The sequence below is a fragment of the Diorhabda carinulata genome, chromosome 6, assembly GCF_026250575.1.
Source record: "Diorhabda carinulata isolate Delta chromosome 6, icDioCari1.1, whole genome shotgun sequence".
Lineage (NCBI taxonomy): Eukaryota > Metazoa > Arthropoda > Insecta > Coleoptera > Chrysomelidae > Diorhabda > Diorhabda carinulata.
The window spans coordinates 25,612,630-25,639,150 of record NC_079465.1 but is presented as its reverse complement, the minus strand read 5'-3'; the positions used below and the strand labels follow the sequence as shown (position 1 = coordinate 25,639,150).

Genomic DNA, 26,521 nt, shown 5'->3' with positions numbered 1-26,521 from the left:
GAAACGACCAGGTTGAACTGAAATGGAAAATGACGCCCAAACTTAGAAAAAAATAACTAAAAAGTGTTATTGAAGATTATTTTTGAATTATTGCGTGCAATTGGTCAGAAATATTTACAATTGATGGAAATGAACCGGCAGTATCCAACTATAATCTAAATTTGGAAAATGATGCACACACTAAGAAAAAAACTTCAGTTCCGTTTATATTTGGAATCAGTGATTTTAAAATGTGTTTTATAAGATTATTTTTAACTTACTGAGTGCAAACTGGATAGATAAATAGAAAAATCCTACAGCTGATGAAAATTGAGCTGCCATATTAAAGAGAGATGGAAAATTATGCCCAAACTAAGAAAAAAATGTGTTATTCAAGATAATTTTCAATTATCAAGTGCAAATTTGTCAAAAAAATCGCTTTTCTCACGTAAATTTTTTGAAGTTGCAATGCTGGATGAAACACTACAATTGTTTATTCACTTCTAGATTAACCGATTTTAGTTTTCTCCACAATATTCTAGAGATTAAAGGGATTACTTCAGTTGATATAATCCTAAATTTTCCGATAGATTTTCAAAACACAGTATTCGTATCTATTCGAATATATAAACCAACAATATGAAAATCCCCTACGGATATGTTTAAGCTCTACGTTCTTCCTCTTTCAAGCTCATAAAAAACAAAGTTACATAAATTTGACTGGTTTTTTCCTAAATATATATTAAAAGAATATTTTTACTTCTCTTTTTTTTTGAGAATACGAGTTTTATATGTATATATAAGAATTATGATTCAGTCTCAAAAGGAAATACGAGCATGGTCCCTGAAGTACCTGGCCTGACTTAGAGATGGCGGTAGTTGCTTGAAAAATACCCCAATCTATACATCAAATGTTTCAAGTTGGAAAACGCCACGTTGTTTGGTATCCATCCACACGGGAATGATTAAAATTCATACATTTTCTCTTAATTTCCATTAGACATTATTTTCCTCGCAAACTTTTTCCAAATCCACATCAAATTATAGAAAACTTTTCTCCAAACTTCGAATTAAAATCCAAAGCATTCCAGATTTGAACGAAAAACGGGAGTATAATTGTTTTATCGGACCTTCAGGCTCCAAATTGAATTTATTAAGTAAACTGAACCACGTAATTATTTCCCAAATGTTAACGTTAATTTAAACATAAAAACTTCCAGCCGGCAACTTCTTTAAAAACTTCCAAAAAAACAAAAACGATAGACCAACTCCACTTCTCTTTTTTAAACAAAACCGTCTCACAAAAACAGCTTCCATCGCCATTTTTCTCGGAAGTTTCGTTGAAATATTTTAATTAAAACGAACCGAAGAAAAAAACTTCAAAGTAGTTTTCGAATTAACCTATATCAGATTCGAAAATATATTCAAAATCTAGCTATTTTCTGCGTACAATTTTCTAGTCCGCCGCCTTCAAAATTTACATTTTAAATTGGGCTGTCAAATATTCAGCAGCTTCATCTTTCGAACTTCGCATGAATTCAACTGAAGTTTGTGCAATTCTAACAAATATAAATGGCATTTATTATGTATATATGTTTTCCGATTGCAACTTATTATTACTTTCATGTTTCCCACTAAATTTATGATATTTCCATCAAAACAGTATAATCCTGAAGTCACAGCTATAAAGATAGATATCAAAAATTCACCATCAACTGTTTGTGAAGCTAAATCTTGGGATTTTTGAAATTATACTGACCTTTTTTGGTTCATATTGCAATTTTGGAAGTTCCCTAAGGTGCTGTATAATATTCAGACCACATTCGTCTTCAGAACTTACCACTACAGCTTCTTATTCCAACGAATTATGACTTTCTGCAGCTTATTTGTATCTATTGCAAATTTCGAGATCGCTCAGGTCATTTTAAATATCCAGACTCATTCATCTTCAAAACCTATCACCATATTGGAAATTTCGAACTTCCACAAATGATTTTATGTTATTTAGAGCTTACTCATGTGTAGGACTGGTCTCTACAGTTTCGTATTTCAATGAACTACGACTTTATGCAGCTTGTTAAGATTCTCCAACTTGTTAAGATTCTGTAGCTTGTTAAGATTCTGCAGCTTGTTAAGATTCTGTAGCTTGTTAAGATTCTGCAGCTGTTAAGATTCTGTAGCTTGTTAAGATTCTGCAGCTGTTAAGATTCTAATGATTATTTTTTTGTATCTGTTGCAAATTTCGAACTTCCACAAATGATTTTATGTTATGTAGAGCTTACTCATATGTAGGACTGGTCTCTATAGCTTCGTATTTCAAAGAACTACGACTTTATGCAGCTTGTTAAGATTCTCCAACTTGTTAAGATTCTGTAGCTTGTTAAGATTCTGCAGCTTGTTAAGATTCTGTAGCTTGTTAAGATTCTGCAGCTGTTAAGATTCTAATGATCATTTTTTTGTATCTGTTGCAAATTTCGAACTTCCCCAAATGATTTTATGTTATTTAGAGCTTACTCATATGTAGGACTGGTCTCTATAGCTTCGTATTTCAAAGAACTACGACTTTATGCAGCTTGTTAAGATTCTCCAACTTGTTAAGATTCTGTAGCTTGTTAAGATTCTGCAGCTTGTTAAGATTCTGTAGCTTGCTAAGATTCTGCAGCTGTTAAGATTCTTATGATCATTTTTTTGTATCTGTTGCAAATTTCGAACTTCCCCAAATGATTTTATGTTATTTAGAGCTTACTCATATGTAGGACTGGTCTCTATAGCTTCGTATTTCAAAGAACTACGACTTTATGCAGCTTGTTAAGATTCTCCAACTTGTTAAGATTCTGTAGCTCGTTAAGATTCTGCAGCTTGTTAAGATTCTGTAGCTTGTTAAGATTCTGCAGCTGTTAAGATTCTTATGATCATTTTTTTGTATCTGTTGCAAATTTCGAACTTCCACAAATGATTTTATGTTATGTAGAGCTTACTCATATGTAGGACTGGTCTCTATAGCTTCGTATTTCAAAGAACTACGACTTTATGCAGCTTGTTAAGATTCTCCAACTTGTTAAGATTCTGTAGCTTGTTAAGATTCTGCAGCTTGTTAAGATTCTGTAGCTTGTTAAGATTCTGCAGCTGTTAAGATTCTTATGATCATTTTTTTGTATCTGTTGCAACTATGACTTTATGCAGCTTGTTAAGATTCTAATCAATATTTTTTTGCACAGTTCTCAAATGCGATTCATAATCTTAAGAATTCATTAATGTATTCAAGATTTTCTCGTCTTCCAATAAAGTTGAAGTTGAAGAAATTGATGATTTTGTCTATAATTATGATATAACTATTTCATCTTTAATCATGACATTCTCAGTGATTGTAATATTTTTGAATATCCATTTCTGACCCTAATCCTATTAAACGAATCACATTCTAATGTTCACTGATGAATAAACAAATATTTGTCATATTCCGATCGATTTAGCCCAAATTAAATCAAACTAATGGACTTTGAATAATTATTTGTTTTTGTTCCTGCTTGCCTGATAAACTTTCAATGAATAATTCTAGTTTAATAAATGAGAACGTTTCACTATGGATCAATATAAAATATAATAAGCATTAATTTAGTAACGAATACTTCCAATAATCCGATTTAAATGAATCGGAATAAGAAATATATCAAATAGTCAATCGTATAATAATTAAAAACCAGAATACAACACGTACACGTCTACGTATTGATAATTGATGTACACATGTGACTGAACTTCTTTTTTTTCTTTTTTTCTCGAAGGGATTCGAATCTGTTGTACGAGGTGGTCATTCTAAATCATTATAAAGCAATATATTGCATTGCAGCATCTATCTTTCAAAAGTAAATCAAATGAAAAGCAAAAAAATATGAAAGTGATCGGTTTTTAGCACTTAAAAGTGAAGCTTTCAAAGCAGAGTAAAAGCAGGAAAAGTGTGTATCTGAAAGAAAAAATGAATACACTAGGCGAAGTCATATGTAAGGGAGTTTGATATGGAAAGATTCGGTGCTAACACAACCACAACAAAGCAATTCATAGTATTAGTTAGATGAAAACTGCTACAAAAGTATCATAATTACAATAAATTCTCTTTAACGTATCATTGAAACAACAAAGTTCCTTTCAATATGATATTATAGTTCAGAATGTAGTAATTTAACGACCGCACATTTTCCAATAAATGGGTTCAAGTGTTTCTCAACCACCAAACATTTTAGGGGGCTGTAATTTCCCACTATTGTTTAAAATGTGCCTCATTAATACTCCCTTATATACAACGCAGTCCTGATTCGAAGGAGGGGATCGTTAGAGTTAATTGTTATCCAAAATCATGATATTTTGAGTGTTCTTAAGATTTAATTTATTCTGAAATACTTCACCAAATGTATTGAAATATCCACATAAAAGACAAAATAGAAACTTATACTGAATTGAATAAAGTCCTTGAAAGTGTTCAAATTGTGACAAACAACTTAAATGTGCTGACTTGCTGTACTCAGATGGTTTCTGAGAAACAGTTTTTCCGGTAGAAGAAAGAAAGAAGGTTAACGAATAAACGGAAAGAAGGAATGAGGTTAGATATAAATGAAAATTGATCTAAAAGTAGGCTAATTCAAAAGAGGAATAATAAAAATTGAAGATTATGAATTAGAAGAGGATTTGAAGGTCAAAAAGGATATTAGAAAAAATAATATTGGTAATAATACATCTTATCATACAAATACAAGATATTAGAAACAAAGATATTAACCAAAAAGACTACAATGAATATTCACAAAACAAATCTAAGAATATTACGACGATAATAACAACGATAATAACGAAAAAACATTAGGTTAGGTTAGCAAAATCATGATAATAAGATTGCAGGACATAAATATTAAATATTATCTTGAAAATTACTTCAAAACTGCATTAGGCTAAAAAAAAAAGTCTTGTTTCATCAAGTCAATGCACCAGCTCACACATCCGTTATTGGAATGGCCAAAATTATTTAATTAGAGCTTGAATTGCTATTTCATGCATTCTATTTGCCAGATTTAGCCCCCTCGGATCATTACCTGTTCCCAGACGTGGTGGTCAAAGATTTTCCAACAATTTGGAGAAGCTTGACGATTTTTTCATAAAAAGGGTATCGAACTTATTGAACATCGTTGAGAAAAGTGTAGAGCTAGATGTTTTCATATAAAATATCTCTGGGAAGTCATATTACATTTGTAAACGTCAAAACTATTGTTATAGAATGTATTGAAACTGTACATACACAGCGAAGACAAAAAATTAATTGGTAATGAGTATTACGTAATAGAGAAATATGTTCTAGAGAAAATTCCAAAAACAACTTGTTGAATTCCTGACAAATGTAAGACTTATTCTTCGGAGAACAAAATAGATGCAAATTATTCCACATGACAGCATGAAGTTACATCTTACAAGATCCTGAAAATTCGTTTTGGGAATAGCATTATCTGTTTTAATACGAAAAGTTCACGAACAGTTTCAAACTTAATGGCGGAGCCTGGCATTCTACGTTAACTTCCAAAAGGAATTTCGAATTTTATGAATAATGTGCTGCTACATTTCATGTTACACGCTAAATAATCTGGTTGAATGTAGGTTATCTCTTGAAAATTACCAGCGCCTTTGATGCGTTCGTGAAAAAGAAGACTAGGATCGTTTGTAATTTAAAAAATGGCAACTGCTAGATATTCAGATAGATACTAACTCAATATTGGAAGTTTTTATAAAAATTTTTCACTCGAATGAATCGACTTACTTGGAGGAGTAGTCGTGGGGAAGACAGTTCTCCTGAAAATCTTCATATCAACTGGAAACATCCTGAATCAAAACTCAAGATGCATCATAACTCTAGCGAAAGTTAAAAGAGAGATGGTATTCAAAAGACTTTAAGACTCTTTTCTGTAGGGATACTTCTAAAGCTGTAGATACAGAAGGATGAAACAGCTACAATGGGAAGCAGAGAACAGGATTGTGAAGAAGATAGTTTGGAGGAAGATCATGGGAAAATGTTTGTAACAAATAGAGTAGAATTGATTTCAAATCGAATTAATAATAGTTTAGCTCCAGTTAAACACATCGTACTTTATTGGGTGTTTACAGAAGAACCACCACCCATGGTAATTAGAGTTTTAACCTTAAATTCGTCAAAAGAGCAGAACAAGAGTTAAAAGTCTGTCAAAAAACGTTATTCACTCTACTATATACGTAATAAAAGTTCTCTGTTCATTTCGGTTAACAGGTGAAAACCTTGGAATCTTAAAAAAGTGTTGAAGGATGATGAGTGCTGTTAACTTAACGAGGGTCATCGGAGCAAAACAGGAACAGTTGGAAAGAAGGTATATTCACGCTTCGGCCTTTCCAAACAAACCGATTGCCTTCGTTAACTAATGAAAACTTTCTAAACTGTTAGTGATAGCTTCGAATGGTAGTAATGAAGGAAGTTTCCGAAGTATACGTTTTCCACTAAAAACTTATTTAATACGGAGTTTTGCGATAATTAATCAAGTTTTCTGTCGAAAAAATCCTTTTATTTTCTACTACTATTTATAAACACAAAAATTTATAGTCAGTTTCATCATTAAAATCGTTAAGTCAATCGTCTTCTGAAAAACAGATTAGTAATTAAGCATTAAATTCTCATACGATGTTGTTGTCCTGGAAGTCCCAGAAGTACCTAGTCAAAGAAAGAGAACACAAAAATTCTGGAAAAAAATCATCAAGCTCTTCAAAATAGCCATTAACTTCATTACTAGGAAATTTCTTACAACCGAGTCAATTGTTCAAGTCTGGTGACAGAAAATAATCCTAGGGGACTGAATCTGGTGAATAGTATGCATGAGGTATCAATTTATCAATTTTGGGCATTGCAATAATGAATGTGTAAACCCGTAGACATACAAACACTATCAGATACCGTCAAAGATCACCAATTCCAATCATTAAACTTTATTTGGACTACCAAAATCTTCCCTTCAAGATGGCACTTCACTTTTGAAACAAGAAAGAAAACAGACTCATGTCTTCAACTGTTGTTGTATGCAAAATGGTAGACTGCTCTGGATACTGGAACAAGATAAATCATTTAAACCTGGACAAACTAGATTTCACCTAAATAGCTGTTAATTGGAGAGATCTGCAATCTAGCGAAAGATTAGCCAGTGAGCAAGAATCCATAATATTTTGTAATATGTCCAAAGCATATGTCATAATCTAGAGTTTACACCAGTGGGACCAAAGCGAAAACATTCTTCACTTCATTAAAACTTCCTCATGTACATGTTTTGGGAGGTTTGGACTTGGTATTCCTTCTTAATATTCGAATATAGTAAAGTAAATGCTTCTGCGTGGGATATTTTCATTTTTTTGCTAACCATGACAGTTTTAGATATCTGTCTAACATTTTTATGCAGCGTAAGCACCAACCAATTGAAATGAATGAAAAAGTAGATAAAGATGATCATAAACTGAGGATAAGCAAAGAAAGAATCAAAGAAATTATAGAAATTGATTTTCAATTATCGTTAAACATTTCTATATTATTTTGATTGTATTTGCATAAGTTTAACGATTATTGACAAGTATATAATTATGATTAGATCCCACAATTAAAAAATTTATATTACTAATAATAAATCTGATATCACTGACCATTATTTTGATCACTTTAAAGTTTAATAAACTAACCACCATTCGAAGTTCAAGGATCCCGATAAAAATAAACGTCAACGACGAGAAAGTTGAACCGCGAGGCGTCGAAATCAGACGTAGCGCGAACGGTTTCGACGGCGTTCCATACAACAACTGACCGATTTAGCATCTGCACGCTTCCGCAAAATTCATGCGCTCACGACTAGGGATTTTTGCACAATTGTAAGAGAGCAAAGCTCAAACGGAAGAGAATTCTTTGGTAAAGTGCACCAAAAGTGCAATGTAAAGATGTGTTTCCTTTAAAACCGTTTCAAATGATGTTTAATTCCATACAAAACCGTTCCAACAATATGTTCTTTCTTACTGAATTTATATTTTTACTACAAGAAACAATTTTCTTATTTCTGAATCATAAGAAGAATATAGAACAAACAAAGCAACATTAACCTTATAAGTGCAATGGTGCACAAGAAATATTTCTTGCCAACATCGTGGTTAGATGCCATCAACGTACCGAAGTTACATCGCTCAGAAAATTATTTTTTAATGATAATCACTAACCAAGCGATTTATAGGAATTCAAAAATTCATTAACTGGCTGTTAGTAGTATTATTTGCCAAAAATCCCTCTCGATACTTACCATCGACTTCCAAGATTTTGTTTCTTGCGTGTTTAGATTCTTTTTGAAAATAATATCGTTCATAAACCTTTTTTAATTGGTAAGGGACATGTCTTAATACTCATAATTAAGATAAAAATATTGTAATCACTTATATATTCATGATTGGAAGATTATAAATTCAATATGATATTTGTACAACATTTTTAATGTAAAAATGCTCAAAACGAAATAAAGTATTCGAAATGAGAGAAAATGGAGTCGCAAAGCACTAGTTCTATGAACTTAGACCCAACAGATGGCGCTCTAAACAATAATTAGGATACGAAAGTAAGGTTAAGTTTAATTAGCATTTATCAATATGAATAATATGATATAAATGATGTTGATATCAATACAAAAAACCCTCATTTTTTCACAAAGTTTTTTTCATCATCTGAAACGGTTATAAGTACTCAAGGAAGAAAAAATAGTCGACTTATTTGGCCCACCCATGAAAGGATTCAGCTTTAAATGCCTTTTCCATATACAAAAGTTGAGAAATTATTTCGAATACGTTTATTGTGTGAAAGCAACCCTTCAAAAAGATCGTTTATTACGAGAAAACAACATCAATCAGTGTCCTTTATTCATTAATTCAATTAGTTCTTCATCCAGCGAACTTCTAAAACAAAAAGGGTTGTTTATGCATTAGGTCACTGTACATATCTAACATTTGACGTACATAGAAAACGGCAATTCATTACTTCGATGAAATACCAAGTTGAGATAGAAGGTTCATCTATAATTGAGATTTTATATATATAAGTGTTTTAATCACAATTGAATTTGTTGATAATGCTTATCATAGTTATGACGCAAAACAAATATTAAACATAAACAAACAACAAAATACTCAAACACTGGATATCAGTTCATCCTAACGTTTAAATTTGAATGTCATTCCTGCCCTTCAAATTACTTCACTAATTCAAACCAGAAGTACCTGGTTCAACAAAGAAAACAGAAAAATTTTCTTCAACGTCAAGCTCCTCAAAATAATTATTAACCTCTACATTGTTGAAAAATCTTTGACCACCGAGACATTTTCTCAAGTTTGGAGACAGAAAATAACCCGAGGAGGCTGAATCTGGCGAATAGGGTGCAATAGGTAGGAATTCAAATTTCAATTAATCAATTTTGAAGTTTGAAATAAGGAATGTGTAAGCTGGTTAGGTATACGGCCGTTTTTGTTCGATTTCTTTGCTCAAAACTTCCCATAACACTCGCTATTAATAGTTTTTCCTGTTTCAAAATAGCGAATTAAAATTATCCCACGCGTATTCCAAAAAACAGCACTCATCCTGCGTATAGCTTTCTCATGTTCAAATTCTTAGTTAATTTACGATGTACCGCAGTTTTTGAAATGCCTAATGTCTGCTAGCCAGCGCACTTTCAGTCCACGATCATTCAGTGTGGCTTCGTGGATTTTCTTCGATATTTCTGGAGTCGTCCCCTCATTCGGTCGACAACTGCGATGCTGGTCCTTGCAGGTCGTACGGCCTCGCTCAAACTCTGCTATCCAATATTTCACCGATAAAAACGAAGAAGCAGTCTCACTCAGAATAGAATTTAGTTCAGTTTTCATATTGCATCACTGAAATAGTTTACTACTGATGTCTCCCAAACAAATACCAAACAACGTGGTGTCTGCAAACTTAAAATATTTGCTGTATAGGACTTTCTAATTCAGTGGGACTTTTAAAGCAATTACCGCTATTTGTAGATCAGACCAGGTACTTCTGAAACCATCCTAGCAAGTTTCAACAAATCTTTTCAAACGTAAAAATTTTTGAAGCGTTGTCTTCCTATATTTTAGAAGACATTAACTGTAAATTTCAATGGAATAAAGGACTACTAAGTACTAGGTACCATAAGTTTTTATATTGTAATAGAAGCCTTTAAAAAATGCGACTAGATGATCCTCAGATTAAAGTTACAGAGATAGAAAAGACTTCAAGCCTTTTATTGATTTCTCAAATAAAGAAAATTGCAAAATTTAGTGGAAATTCGTCTCTAAGTATGACCAGAATATGATGTTGTAATTAAAATAGCTCTCATTGAAGAAAAACAACTAATTTCACTTCATGAATTACCTTGTATAAACCCAATAACGAAATTTACCACTCAAGGAAACAAGCTATATCCGTCGTGTTGGTGGTGAACTCGTATGTTTGCTTTAAGGATCTTTATTGAATACGTGATGACAATATTCCACATCGCTGGCAGCGATAAACATAACATAGACCTTTTCACTGTTCGAAATCTCCAAAGGCATTGTTGTCTTTTCCCTTTCACGATAGCCAAAAAATAATAAAATTGGAAGCGGTCCCAACATTATATATGATTTCAACGTCAATAAGAATCAGTTATATTTGATAAGAACCGTAAACTTCTTCAGTAAATAATAAAAAGAGTTCTAATGTAACGATATCCACATCATCTTGACTAATTTAATCAAATATGTAATCCTAACCTAACCTAACCTAACCTAAAAAACGTATAAATCAAATTCAGTTTATCTAGTACGAACCGACAAAAGAAATCTTGGATTTTAATCATACCTACGACTTGATAAAGTGATAACTAGGTAGTAATTCAACTTCCTACCTTCCAAAATTCGCCATTTAATCAACAGATGTCATTGCAGAACGCCTTAAGTTAACGCAGCTCACTTCCTAGATCAACCACTTCCTCGACTTGAGTTAAGCGCTATCTCTGGGTTCATTAGATGTACTAAATGTACTTGGAAACGACAATTTCCTTTCTGCTTTTGTAGTATATTTCAAATTAAATACTGATAACCTCAAATTAATCAATGAAGTTGTATTATTTCAATGCTGTTCTGTGATTGGTTGGAAACCATAGCTTCTATTGTTATCTACTGTCAAATCTATCATTTTAGTTGTGCCGATTAACCGAAAGAGTGCGTGGAGAATTGACGTGTTGACGTTTCTCTACATTTCAAGCGGATTTTTCGTGATCGCGCCTTTCGGAATCAATTCAAAATCAATTGATCTGTTTAGAAAAACTTCAAACTAAGAACTGTGCGCAAATATTTGTCCTTGAACGAGACTAGACTAGAAGATATCTGCATTGACTTAGCTTTAAAAACTGTCCAATAGCAGTTATGACATCAATTCTAGAATCAAAATTATCATTAAAAAACATACTAACAGCTGTGAATGTCTGATTTCAAAAGAATTCAAATTCTTTTGGTAGAAATGTTCCAGCTGGAATACCAAGTAGATTATTTACCAAACATTGTTAATATTCAGTATTGTTGCTTGGAAAACAAGTTTTAGTACGATATTTTCTACTTATTTACAGAATATACAAAATCGTGGTATTTTTCTTTGCTCAAACGTTGCAATAAGTTCTCATAAAATGTGCCGTTGTCCCAAAATATCGATGCCATGACCTTGGCTGCGAGTCTTTGTCTTCTTTGGAGCTGATTCTCCCTTTTCAGTCTGTTGTTTGTATCCACGTTGTATCCGTGGTTATAAAATAGCTTTATTTCTTTGAATCATTGCTAAATCCACAATGGAAACATCAACAACAACATTCTTGGAGTCGTCATCTCATTTGATCGACCTCTGCGATGCTGGCCTTCGCAAGTTACTGCTGATAATGAAGCTGTTTCACCTAGAGTGGGATCTAGTTCATCTTTTATATTGGTAGGACTAAGGCTTTTGTTAGATCGCTATAAGAAAGATGATTCGGAATATCTAGACCGAATACTTCGAATCAATATGAAACATATGATATTTTCGTTATGTAAAAGTTTCAAAATACGAAGTTTAGTTTAATGAGAATAAATTCGACATAATCATCATTAAGTAGGTATAAATAACGTTTATATACTTAACAAGAACATAATAAAAAGTAAATAAAAGGAAAAAGTTTGTCGTTATCCCCAGAGACTCTTTCACGCTCTTACGAAACACCCTCAAATAAACAAGCACTTCAGCTATTTTCTCCTAAAACTTACGAGCTTAAAGAGGACGAAAAAGAAATAGGAAAGTTCCAAGTTTCACGTGCTTATCTGATTCTCTTAATATATCACCGAAAAAGTAATTGGTAAAACTTTAATTACTTGTCAAATATAGATATCGAATTGAATTAGTTGATATGAATTTATAGTTTCAAATAACCACTATTCCAAAATTAGTTCGCATCCTTGCAAGGTTAGCAAACTATGGAAAAAAACTGGAAGCACGTATCCTGAACAGGACATAAGTTAACTAGACGTTTTCATTATGTTTGAGAAATAATATTTTGATCTTCGTTCTGAACATAGAGACTTTGATTTACTCGTATTATGGTGAGTTAATCCACGCTCCTGTCCTGGGTAATTACTGCACCATCTACGGATTCCCATTCTGTTCAGATCAATTTTTACTTGACTTTTCCATTGCCTTTTTGGTCTTCCTTTATTTTATATATCTGGTGATAGTCTTCTCATTTAAGATTCCTCGAATTTCAGCGTTCATCGAGATTCTAAATTGTTCATCACTCAACTTTTTTGTTGCAAATATTCTTCTTATCAATTTTCTTTCGAAAGTGCTAAGTTTTTCTTCATCAGCTTCTTCAGAATTTATTATCTGCTCCCTCGTTTCCTCGTTCATTATTGTTAATTATAACCGTTCTGAAGACAACTTAATTTGAACAAATTTTGCTATCAAACGTTCTTTTAGACTTACGTACTTTGTAACAAAAATATCATCAGATATTTTTGATGTTTGAAGAAGTTTCTGAAGAATTAGATAGAATGTGTCAGATTCAATTATCGATAAAAACGATAAATCTAAATCTAAATACACCTCTTACTCATTTAGAAGGTTCAGATAAAGAAGTTGCTCAATTCTGATTATGATACAAATCACTTCTATATTGTGAAAAAATTCAAATTTATATCTGTGGCCGGTTGCGTCAGGTCTTCATTCATATTTGCTAACACGTCTCGACGTATGCAGCGTTGCCAAAACGTTGTTTTTAGACGCCTCACATCTGCTAATGATTTTCATCCCCAAGGAGCGATTTCCAATTTTTGGAAATGATAGACACAAACCAGCGTCACAGCCAAGTTGAAATTTTATATAAAACTTGTTAAGATTTGTGTATGACGCGTGCATTAATAGTTTTTGCGAATTCACTCTGTCTTCTAAGCTCATGGATGCACTGCTTATATTCAATTCTAGAAATTTCGGAAATCGATATACTAAACTCTAAATTGTGATGTATCCTGAGGCTGAATGTAATAATTTGAGAAAAATTTGTATATTTTGGAATGTTCTGTACATAACATTGAGAGATGTCGAGTTAATAATCATTTTAATTTGATCTATAAGAAGTAATTGTAATATCACTTAATATTTTTACAATTTTGTTCCACACTATATTTATTTGGAAAGATGGTTTGGTAATTTAGTCGGAAATTCGAAATATTATTTGGAAAGAAAACATTTGGCACAATATCTCCGTCTCCTCTAAAGTAAATACGTTGTCTACAAATGCGGATTTAGGTTTAACCGTTAGTCTTTGTTATAGATAAATTTCCAGATTTATCTGCCATCATACTTTCCGCCGTCTGCTTTTCCACGAAATTCATGATATTACGACCCACTAAATATTAGTTATCGCGACTCTATTGATTCTATTTACCGCTTTTAATAATATAGGAGAATCAACGTCAACTAATTTCGTTTTAATTCGGGAAATCTTTGGTTTTTTAAGAAATAATTCCAAAATCTGTACTACAACTACAATTTAATAAAAAAACAACTCGTAGTGGAATTACTGAAGTGGTATCCTCATGAAAAAGCACTTTTTTCAAAATCGGTGGCTTTTTTCTCAATTTTTCTTTCTGCTCTAGAAAATTCAACACAAATTTCTATTGTTCAACTCTAGAAATCTACTCTCCTACTCGATTTACTAAAGTTATTAATGTCTATCATAATTTCCACGTAGAGATTGTGATTTCAATGTAGTTGAGAGAGATATTAGTAGTTAGAAGAAATGATGTTTTGACAATTATTCAAAATTCGTATTCTCTATTAAAATTTGATCAAAATTCCCCAAAATATCCGCATAAAATTAATGAACTCATAATATAAGAACGTGTTCCAAATTTCTTGATATCTCGTGATGAATATCAGCAAATACGGCGTATAAATAGCATGACACGAGTTTAATTTGCTAATTTACTTGGTCGGATAAAGTGAATTCAGTGAAACTGGAAAATTAAACAACATACATCGGGTATGAGACGCGTAGGAAATACCTACCCTCCAAGTGGGGTTAAGGTCCAATTGAGAATGCAAATTGCTCTAGATGTCGTTGAAATGTGCCTACTGATCCTACGACATCAATTTCGTACTGAAACATCGAAATAGGTTAAAGCGGTTTGTTTGTTAAAAATTCTGAAAATATAGTTGAATGTGAATGAAAAAGTCAATTTTTGGTAAAAAAACATCAAAAAAATGAAATTTTTTGCTTGAATTTTGATACAACTACTCTTTAAGACCGAACTCAATAATGATTGTAATATCACAAAACCAAAGAAACGATTCCACATCAATTTTTTGAAAAACTAAAAGAAAATTATGTTATAAAACTTTGCTGTAATAGTTTTATATTAGAAAAATGTATAAAGAAAGTTTAAACGTCGAATTCAACTGAAAAACGTTTTCTCAAACTTTGACATCATTAAAATTAATTGAGAAATTAGCGTGCCTCACTCAAGAGCGTTAAAAATTCAATGAGAACATATTTTCGACCTGAACAAGGAAATATCGTCCAATTAAAGAGAAAAAATGAATAAAACATTGAACGAATCTACTAATCTAATGAAAAATACTTGATGTTATCAGTTAACTTGAGGTTTTTAGATAATGTCAGCAATTATGTTGATTTTTACGACAAATCCACTTATTCACAGATGAAATCCCTCTTGTTTTTTGAAGTATTTACAATAATCAGCAACGTAAAGGTTTTTATTAAGATGAAAATGAACTTAATCCATAAACAATGAAATATCTGGCTCATCAAACCGAGCCCTTGACCATCATCTTTGTATAAAATACAAAATAATGATGACCGGTTCAACCAGTGTTGAATATTACAGAATACCGATTGACAAACCTACAACGCCCCTCCAAATAGCTGCGACCACGAAATAAGAATTTTTTTGAGACACTTCGTATTTATACATCAATGGTAATACGTTCCAGACAAGCCATTAAATCCATTGGACAGTGATAAGGTTTTCTTAAATCTTCAAGTTTAATCAAGTCATTGATGAGCATCAACTACTAATAGTCTTTACAATAGCAAAACATCTCCAAAATCTGCATTATCAAGAACAATGTATACATTTGGTGGACTAATGCTTCATCAACAGTTACAGTTGTACCAGCTTTCGAAGCGGAATCATCCAAACCTCTTGTTATCAATGGAATTATTATATATTTTCTTTTTTTGTCATCTTGGTGTTGACTACAAGTAACATCAATACAGTAGCACATTTTCTAGCCCCTAGTAGAGACGTTAGCACAAGAATTTTATTTTTCACAAGGCAGATACCACCATGTCGAAATCGTCGAATCCCATGTGCATAGAATGAGCATGTTCTGCCGAATTGCAATCCTGTTGGAATCATACAAATTTATTGAAAACTTATTATAATCTGAAACTTATTATATTTAAAAATTTAATTCTTGGAAATAGATTGAATTGGAACATCCCTCTAAGTATAAAGCGAAATCGATGTACCCACTTGATATTACCCTTTTTTTATACTCAAAACTCCCTACTACTTGCCCCTAAAAGTTCATCAATAATTAGCAAGTATCAGAATCTCATCCAGTCTCCCTGAAAGTCGACTCAATTCTGTTAAATGATTTGGTGGAAGTTGGGAAAGCACCGGAAAAGAGGCACTTAGGTTTTCATATTTGGGTAGGGAAGATTCATCAAGAGGTAGAAAATTTCGTTATTCCATTATTCAATTTGTGAGAAAGATTGCCGTAGAGGGTAAGTTTGGATTATGGAGCTTATCCTCTGGCATAATTTTTCTATATTAATCAATATTTAGTGCTTTTCTTTCTCATTAAATACTACACTCCAAAAACCTCTCTCAAGAGCTAGCTAATTACACGATTCAAAAGATAATAACAAAGTAGATGGCCCAGTCGCAATTCCTTCAGAAATACTCAAACTTCTAGTTGAAAGGATTTTATTACATGAAGTACTCAATACCATATATGAGACAGCCCAAACAGTAATTGTGTTTCATTCTCCTACACTAAAGCATGATCAACGAAAACATGTCTTTCCATGCTTCATTGACCACGAGAAAGCATTCTATAATGTACGACACCACAAACCAATGTAGCTCATCAAAAACCTCGACATAAATCAGAAGGACATTCATTTAAGTACAATGAACCGCTGGTCCAACAAACGACAACTCTTTGAAAGGACGAGAAAGGTTAGGTAACTGACTTTTTTGGGGGATAAATCAATTGCCTGTTTTTGAAGAATCTATTGCATTGCTAACCTAACCTATATGGCAAACCTACCCCAAGAACTATCTAAATACATGATTCGAAAGATAATAACAAAGCAGTTGGTTTAGACATAATTCCTTCAGAAATATTTGAATCAACTGCTGGTTTTTGAAGGATCTTTTGAATTGTTGAGGTTTAGCTAACCTGATCTAACCTATATGGCAAACCTCCCCCAAGAATTATCTAAATACATGTTTCGAAAGATAATAACAAAGCAGTTGGTTTAGACATAATTCCTTCAGAAATATTTGAATCAACTGCTTGTTTTTGAAGGATCTTTTGAATTGCTGAGGTTTAGCTAACCTGATCTAACCTATATGGCAAACCTCCCCCAAGAATTATCTAAATACATGATTCGAAAGATAATAACAAAGCAGTTGGTTTAGACATAATTCCTTCAGAAATATTTGAATCAACTGCTTGTTTTTGAAGGATCTTTTGAATTGCTGAGGTTTAGCTAACCTGATCTAACCTATATGGCAAACCTCCCCCAAGAATTATCTAAATACATGATTCGAAAGATAATAACAAAGCAGTTAGTTTAGACATAATTCCTTCAGAAATATTTGAATCAACTGCTTGTTTTTGAAGGATCTTTTGAATTGCTGAGGTTTAGCTAACCTGATCTAACCTATATGGCAAACCTCCCCCAAGAATTATCTAAATACATGTTTCGAAAGATAATAACAAAGCAGTTGGTTTAGACATAATTCCTTCAGAAATATTTGAATCAACTGCTTGTTTTTGAAGGATCTTTTGAATTGCTGAGGTTTAGCTAACCTGATCTAACCTATATGGCAAACCTCCCCCAAGAATTATCTAAATACATGATTCGAAAGATAATAACAAAGCAGTTAGTTTAGACATAATTCCTTCAGAAATATTTGAATCAACTGCTTGTTTTTGAAGGATCTTTTGAATGGCTGAGGTTTAGCTAACCTGATCTAACCTATATGGCAAACCTCCCCCAAGAATTATCTAAATACATGTTTCGAAAGATAATAACAAAGCAGTTGGTTTAGACATAATTCCTTCAGAAATATTTGAATCAACTGCTTGTTTTTGAAGGATCTTTTGAATTGCTGAGGTTTAGCTAACCTGATCTAACCTATATGGCAAACCTCCCCCAAGAATTATCTAAATACATGATTCGAAAGATAATAACAAAGCAGTTGGTTTAGACATAATTCCTTCAGAAATATTTGAATCAACTGCTTGTTTTTGAAGGATCTTTTGAATTGCTGAGGTTTAGCTAACCTGATCTAACCTATATGGCAAACCTACCCCAAGAATTATCTAAATACATGATTCGAAAGATAATAACAAAGCAGTTAGTTTAGACATAATTCCTTCAGAAATATTTGAATCAACTGCTTGTTTTTGAAGGATCTTTTGAATTGCTGAGGTTTAGCTAACCTGATCTAACCTATATGGCAAACCTCCCCCAAGAATTATCTAAATACATGATTCGAAAGATAATAACAAAGCAGTTGGTTTAGACATAATTCCTTCAGAAATATTTGAATCAACTGCTTGTTTTTGAAGGATCTTTTGAATTGCTGAGGTTTAGCTAACCTGATCTAACCTATATGGCAAACCTCCCCCAAGAATTATCTAAATACATGATTCGAAAGATAATAACAAAGCAGTTGGTTTAGACATAATTCCTTCAGAAATATTTGAATCAACTGCTTGTTTTTGAAGGATCTTTTGAATTGCTGAGGTTTAGCTAACCTGATCTAACCTATATGGCAAACCTCCCCCAAGAATTATCTAAATACATGATTCGAAAGATAATAACAAAGCAGTTGGTTTAGACATAATTCCTTCAGAAATATTTGAATCAACTGCTTGTTTTTGAAGGATCTTTTGAATTGCTGAGGTTTAGCTAACCTGATCTAACCTATATGGCAAACCTACCCCAAGAATTATCTAAATACATGATTCGAAAGATAATAACAAAGCAGTTAGTTTAGACATAATTCCTTCAGAAATATTTGAATCAACTGCTTGTTTTTGAAGGATCTTTTGAATTGCTGAGGTTTAGCTAACCTGATCTAACCTATATGGCAAACCTCCCCCAAGAATTATCTAAATACATGATTCGAAAGATAATAACAAAGCAGTTGGTTTAGACATAATTCCTTCAGAAATATATGAACTAACTGCCTATTTTTGAAGGATATATTACATTGCTGATGTTTAGCTTTAATGAGTTACATTATGTATTAAATAATGAATTGATATTGGAAAACTAGGTTTATATGTCGTCTTCTGTTGTATCTTTCATCAACACAACTTCAGACTTTTACTGCATCGAATATATTCGTACTTATCCAAACTAATTTACAATAAATTTATCCTGATTGATGACTAAAATACGTTACGAAACTTTTTTGCTTGGTTTTAATATTGAACGTTTGTCATCGTTCATTGATATTGCTTTCGTTTGGCGTCTCAGTAAAAGATGGTAATAAATATTGTTAGATAACATCTTTCTCTTCTTTGCTATACGATAGATCCTTATGAAAAATGTTACTTCGAATTGCTGTCTTCGGAAATGGAATCGTAAATAAAATGTTCCGAAACTGAATCAACAATTTCCATGATTTTTTTCTTGCTAATCTTAAACAACGTCCACGAAAATGGAAAAAAAATTATTTGTATCTTCCGACTCCGTTATATAAATATGAATATTTGTTTTGTTTTTCTTTTTCTATAAAGCATAAATGAATTTCCTTAAACACTAAATCGTTTTTGATTCTTCTACTTCTGAAGCTCTACAGTGACTTGGACCGTATTGTTAATTCTTTTCTCCATTAGTCTAGTCGTAATTTTTAATGGTATAATCGTTAGTGTTATATACATACATTTCTGATTTTGTTTTTTTCCAGCTTTAATTGCTTGTACTACGTATCAGAAATCAATTTAAATATGAATGTATATGAGAAATTTTGAAGGAAGTTTTATTATATCATCAAACTTTAACTTTTTTTGTTAATTTCTTCAACTCTACTTATTATGAGGTACTTTGAGATCATTATTTTGAATTCTGATTTAGTTTTAATTACTAAAGTATCTCTAAATCGTGATCATTATTTTTCAATTCAATCGATCAAACGGGAAAATTACAAGAAATCATCTTAAATAACATTTCCATTTCTATCAGTAGAGCATTTTCTAATCTAGTTTAAGATCTGAGGCGGTTACTTCGTTATTTCGATTCGAAACTCTATTTATACCTCAACTGAGTCAAGCTTGATAATTCCTAACGCGAGGGAAAATTCAGTTCGCGCCGTGCAGCCTCGCCTCGACTCGTTCAAAGTTAAAGGAATCGAATATAGCACTAATGCGTTTATATGTACTTCGAACTTGAATTGACGTTGGGTCGAGTATTTAAGTGGACTCATTAGATGTTAAAATATAACTTATCACAAGATAATTGCATGTAAAACTAAAAAATACTTCTAGACATCTAGCAAGTAAAGTAAGCGTTAAAAACATACGTTTCTGTTAGCAGTTTCTTTTTAAGTAAAGAAAATCTAAAAGAAAACTAACGGCTTAAAACACTTTGTAAAAATGGGAGTAGCTAGACAAACAATTTACGATATTTCTCGACCTGTTGAGACAGATCGATAGACATAAAAAAAAAAGATTTGGTTGAAGCGGAAAAACTGCAAAAATTGATTAGAAAATTCGGAGCGGATAAGAAATATATTAGCAGTATTCTCAAGGAACTAAATGTAGAAAATCTTCACCTAAATAATAATGATAAGTCTAGAAGACAACAAATTTTCGCTTGCTAAGGGTTTGGACGACGAGTCATATTTTACTTTTGACGATATAAGCTTCGTTCATGCGCAGTTTGAAATTTTGCGTTCGCAGTGCTAATTAAACATGTTTAGTATTCAAAATTCGTTCGTGGAACACAGATTTCTAGTTCCGAACGTGAATTTTGTGGTATTTACCACGAACTAACCTCTAATCTAGATGTTTTTTTTTCTACGTACTTGAAATTCAAAAAAAAACATAAATCTTCAGCTAGTTAATAATATAGTAAAGTGATTATTATATACTTTCTATTCTACTAGTTAATTTTGAATTCAAATTATAATTTTAGATGTTCTTAAATCGTTTATGGAAGAATGTATGCATGCGCATTTGATAAGTTCAGAATATATTCAGAATTCATTCGGAATGTGTACTACGAACAAATTGTAGTTTAAGATCCTTCTTTACCGAGGTATAATTCGAATAATGTAAAGTACGAATAATTAAATTGAAACAAACAGTTTGTACGGATTTTTTTGTCCCCGAATCCCACTTTTTGGACACACTGTATTAATGAATATACCGCATATACTCAAATACCCACTATCAATATCACTTTATACATAATAGGTTATATGTCATTTTGGTAATAATCAGCTTAGTTGATGCACTGACAGGCTAGCCTGTCCTTTAATAAGCCTGGATATCCTGGAATATCCCGTCTTTATTCAGTGAATACCATGGCAACAATCAGTCCCTCTCTAAGCTGTCACGATCCGTAGTAATGGCTCGTGTTTAATTATAAATTATAAAATAACATATTTACCAAATCTTGATATATAATAACATATGTTTATTCAGTTAATATAATTTTAATATTTACTTTTTTAAAATTTAAGAGCTTTCGAAATGTTTTAGATTATTTGATAAAATCATTATGATTGAAAATAATTGATAAAATATAGTGTGTGGCAAAATTAACGCACGTCTTTTCCAAATATGGATCACAGCACAAAATTCTTCTTTTACATACAACAAGTAATTCGTAAATTTTGCTTCGTCAATCAATGAATCGATCAATTATTAAATATTGGATTGAAAACGCCTTCTTCCGAAGATATGGAATAGAAAAACTTCTAAGGATTGAATATCTATCGAAATCCAGTGTATTTAATTCAGGGAAACGTGGTGGCTATACACATAGACCTCCCTTACCAATTCTCCTATTAGAGAAAATGTTTTTAAGATAATTTTTCACATGATTTAGTTACTGATGAGCATCGCCCATGAACCACATGTTTCTGCGAATGCTTAGAGTCGATTTTCATCTGCCCATAAATGTAAAGTTATCGTTTACCTTTGTAATTGTGAGTGTTGGTGTAGTGATATTGTAAACAGTGTATTCAGTAAAAACCATCTCGTGTGAAACCAGCTTCATCAGTACACAGTATTTTTCTAATAAATTTATTATGAGCTCGTTGTTTATCTAGAAAGCATATGCAACAGTAGTAAACAAAACAAACGGAATGATCGATAGAATAAACTCCCATTATTACTCTATAAGATAGAATCCAAGTTCAAAGAAATATCCTCCGAAATGTATACAAGTGCAAGGTGCCCACTTCAAACATTCATTGTAGTTTTTTTTGGTTTTTATTTGATAAATTGTAGGTTTGAAAAAATGAAGCTTTTTATTATATAAGTATTTTCAATAAATAATTATAATTTATGATAATTTTCTTCGGAATATTTCTTTATAGCGAACAATCTAAATATCGAAATATCTCCTAAACCATAAATTTTAACGGATTGAGGAAAGAATACCGTTTTGTTAATAAATCGATTAAAAAATTAATTTTTGCTATTTTTCAATTGTACAGGTTGTCTCTGTAAAAATTACGGATTGTTAACCATTGAGTTTCAACCGCCCCTGGCCTTCAGATAGTAGTGAAGAATTATTTAATCCGTCGAAATAAGGAAATTAATATAAATATTAGTTTTGAATTTGCAGCTTTAAATGTCTATAACTCGGGAGATCATTTCTATCACAGCATCATTTTCACGTCATCTATTCACTTTCAAATTTTAGCATCAACATCCTGTATATTAGAATCGTTAAAAAACTGTTGTTGTTTCTTTCTTGTTCTCGCTCCTGTCAGAAAATTCCTACAAGCTCTTGTTGAGGTATCAAGTAATTCGTTCTTCTGCAGTCGCTGGTAAAACTCACGAGAAAGATATAGACGAAGACGTCCACCAAGACTGAGAGTCCCTTCCCAGTGATATTCCCGGTGAAACTGAAGGTCGATAACTCGAAAATGACAATGCTATGAGAACTTGAACACTGAAGATGACATTCCTCTATCAGTACGGTTCAATCTCGCGTAAAAAGCTCGAAGATTCCACTCAAAAAGAAACCAAAAGGTCTAAAGAGTTTTTTGGGAAATCTTTGAATCCATGGCCTATATTAGAGCCTTAATAAAGATTGTTGCACTTGTTTCAAGGTCAAGGAATCGGTTTTTATACCTAACTGGCAACAAACAAGAGAACAAAATGGCAGGATTACGTCAATTACATCTTTGTTCAATCAAAATTTCATTCAAATTCTCAATGTAGCCAAAAAATGTATGAGGGACACCGATTCGTGTGAATACAGGCTATATAGTTAATAACAGAGACAAATTGTAATAGAGTCGAGCCTTTGGGCAAAAACAAATGTTGTTTTAACAAAGTGAAGGTGAGAATTGATGTTTGTACTCTTTCAACTGTACCAATTTGCAAATACTAACCAACGACTAGATATACTTGCTAAACCAACCATTACTTTTGTCATAGACCTCTCACTTTTGCAGTTCCTTCTTCGTTTAGGATTAAATGATAAGAGCGCTCAATTTTAGTACGATAGATCTATTTTTCATCAATATGAACGTGGTCATACAAAGACAATCTCTGTTTATAGAATGATTTACATTCTATTTGTAACCGTTGAAGTTAAACAAAGTTGATTTTGGAATACCAATTACGAAGCGTTCCTTAACGATTCAATGATGTTTTCGCTTGCATTTGCTTTTCTTTACCGAAGAAGCATCGGCATATAATTTACCTTCTCTGTATTGAGCTTGTGGTTGATACCAAATTCGATTGCTCATGTTTAGAATCTCCCCTTTCCAATTATTTTCCACTTAGTACTACCAAATCAACTTTCAGCATGTCCACTAATACAGAACTGTATAATTTGTTTATAATTGGCTCGTGTAACTAAAAGTATTTACCATAATTCGTAAACACTTCAAGTGAATATCCAGATAAAGCCAGAAATATTTCATTTGAGATAACCTTGTAGATATTTCGATAAATTGATTGTTGAAATTTGAAATTAGAATTAGCGTCATTGAAAAAAAACTTATAAATAATTGGAATACTATAAAAAGAAGATCGTCAATAAAATCAAGTTATATCAAACTTATAAGCAATGTCGAAATATACCATAATACTTGTTATATCACTACTAGCTGTTGCTAGTGCTGAGTTTAATGAAACTCGAGTAGGTGCTAGTTGCACTATTACCGATTACTCCCAAGTGGACAGTGTCGTAAAAAGTTGTACAACTATAGTGGTCAGTAATCTCCATGTATCAGCTGGAAAAACCTTGAAGCTACATTTGAAATCTGGAACCAAACTGACCTTCCAAGGTAAAGTAACTTTCGATCACCACGCGTGGGACGGACCTTTAGTGGAACTTCAAGGAACTAACATTTACGTAACTGGAGCATCTGGGCATGTTTTAGACGGTGAAGGAGCTAAATATTGGGATGGTAAAGGTGATAAAGGAGGTAAAAAACCCAAATTTTTCAGAATCAAAAATTCCAGTGGTAAAGTAGAAAACATTCATTTACTCAATTGTCCCCATCAATGCGCCTCTATTTTGAGCAGTAAATCCTTAACTTTATCTAATTGGAACATTGATGTATCTGCTGGAGACGCCAACGCACTAGGTCATAACACCGACGGTTTCGACGTTTCTGAATGTGATGGTCTCCTTATTCAAAACTGCGTCGTTAAGAACCAAGACGACTGTATCGCCGTCAACTCCGGTAAGAATTTACATTTCGATAAAATGTATTGTTCCGGAGGTCACGGACTCAGTCTTTCCATCGGTGTTAGTAAAACTGATTCTTCCAAAAATTACGCCCAAAACGTCACATTCTCCAATAGTAACGTAGTCAATTCCCGTAACGCCATCCACGTTAAAACGCACACCGACGCAGCTTCCGGATATATCAAAGATTTGACGTACAGAAACATCCAAATGTCGGGTATTACTCATTACGGAATTAATGTACAAGAAGATTACAAAGGCGGTTCGTCTACTGGAAAAGCTTCTAACAATATACCAATCACAAATATGATGGTCAACACCGTTAAAGGAACTATGACATCGTCGAATGCTATGCCGGTTTATATATTATGTGGATCATCGGGTTGCAGCAATTTCCAATGGTCTGGAGTCTCTATTTCTGGAGGACACAAATCTAGTCAATGTAATTATCATCCTTCTGGTTTCTCTTGTTAAACTGACTTATATAAATAAATATATTTGTAAATATTAATTGTTTTTTAATTTTCTTCATCATCGCTTCATCGACATTATCTCTCCAAGATTTTCTCGTCAATCCGCAACTTCTACCAAACTAATTCATTACCACCGCTATATTTTCGTTCTCATTCTTTGTACAGAGCTGTAAGTCATCATATTTTGAACCATTTGCTGAATAATCTTTGTTTTGTCGTTGTTGGTATTTGTTTTTTCAGTCATAGATATTTGAATTCATCTACTTTCTAAATTTCCAAGTGTTACCTACTTCAAAGTTATTCGCTTTGTCTTCCAAATTCTCGTCCTTTAACTTCCTCACCAAATATTTCAGATCCATCTCAATCTGTGCTATGGGTACTCATTGTCCGCAAAATTTAGAGATCCTGAAGAAAAAATACTTTCAAAGTGAAGTTTATCAAAATTAGAGCAGTCCAAGGTAAATCCTGATGAGGACCATGTAAAGTAATCCTGATCAGAGATGATCGGAGGATCTTACGAGGCAATCCTAATCAGACATATTTAATGTACAAGACAAACCTGATCAGTACCTCATTACTGATCTGCGTACTCTCATGACAAGGACCTGACAGGTTATCCGGATCTATAACTAACAGAATTTTAGAATTACCTGTTAATGTTATCATAAAAAAATCTAGTAGGAATGTTCACTTTTGTCTGGAAATCCCATTTTTTTTGTAATGTTTTGGTGACTATTCCATTTCTCTCTATATACATTTCTCGTTGCTTGCAATATATTCAATTTTGTTTCCACTGTATCATAAGCTTTCTTTGGGTCAATAACATTTTGGTTTTTAGTTTTTTGTTATCTTGTGGAGTTGTTGATTTGTGTAGATGCGATCTATTATCGAATTTCCTACTATGAATCCCAGCTGTTCTTTCAATATTTGTCTTTGTGTTTGCTTTTCAATCTACAATATTTTTCTTCGCGAAGCCACGACACATATTCAGCGACGTCATTCTTGTTGCTGATCTTCCCGAACATTTTTTTAGTCTATAATTTTCATAAAAAGCTTTAATTCGATTTCCAAATTGGAAACGCATTCATTCTCTCAATCTAATTGAACTACGACTTAAGTTTATCAACCAGACCATTAATAAGAAAGACCTACTCCGTAAAAATTAAACACGAGATGAATTTTAGCTCTGTAACTTATATATAGCTCAAATGGATCCTGAAGAAGAAATCAACGATCGAAAGCATTTGTCAAGTATTCCTCAATATTTGCATACAAAAATCTAAA

General features: G+C 32.5%; 2 protein-coding genes across 2 annotated transcripts in view; one reads left to right on the top strand and one right to left on the bottom strand.

Annotated features, from left to right (window-relative positions):
- The window catches only part of LOC130895346 (lachesin-like), a 96,655-nt gene extending 88,829 nt beyond the window's left edge, over window positions 1–7,826 (bottom strand). Inside the window, exon 1 of the mRNA XM_057802582.1 lies at window positions 7,672–7,826. The gene's annotated coding sequence lies outside the window, so the exon portion shown is untranslated. The remainder of the gene's footprint in view (window positions 1–7,671) is intronic.
- A 16,277-nt stretch (window positions 7,827–24,103) lies between these two features.
- On the top strand, window positions 24,104–25,275 carry LOC130895519 (polygalacturonase-like). Its single transcript, XM_057802860.1, has one exon. It carries the CDS (start codon window positions 24,138–24,140, stop codon window positions 25,236–25,238), a length of 1,101 nt encoding a protein of 366 aa, XP_057658843.1. The 5' UTR covers window positions 24,104–24,137; the 3' UTR covers window positions 25,239–25,275.
- Window positions 25,276–26,521: the final 1,246 nt, after the last annotated feature.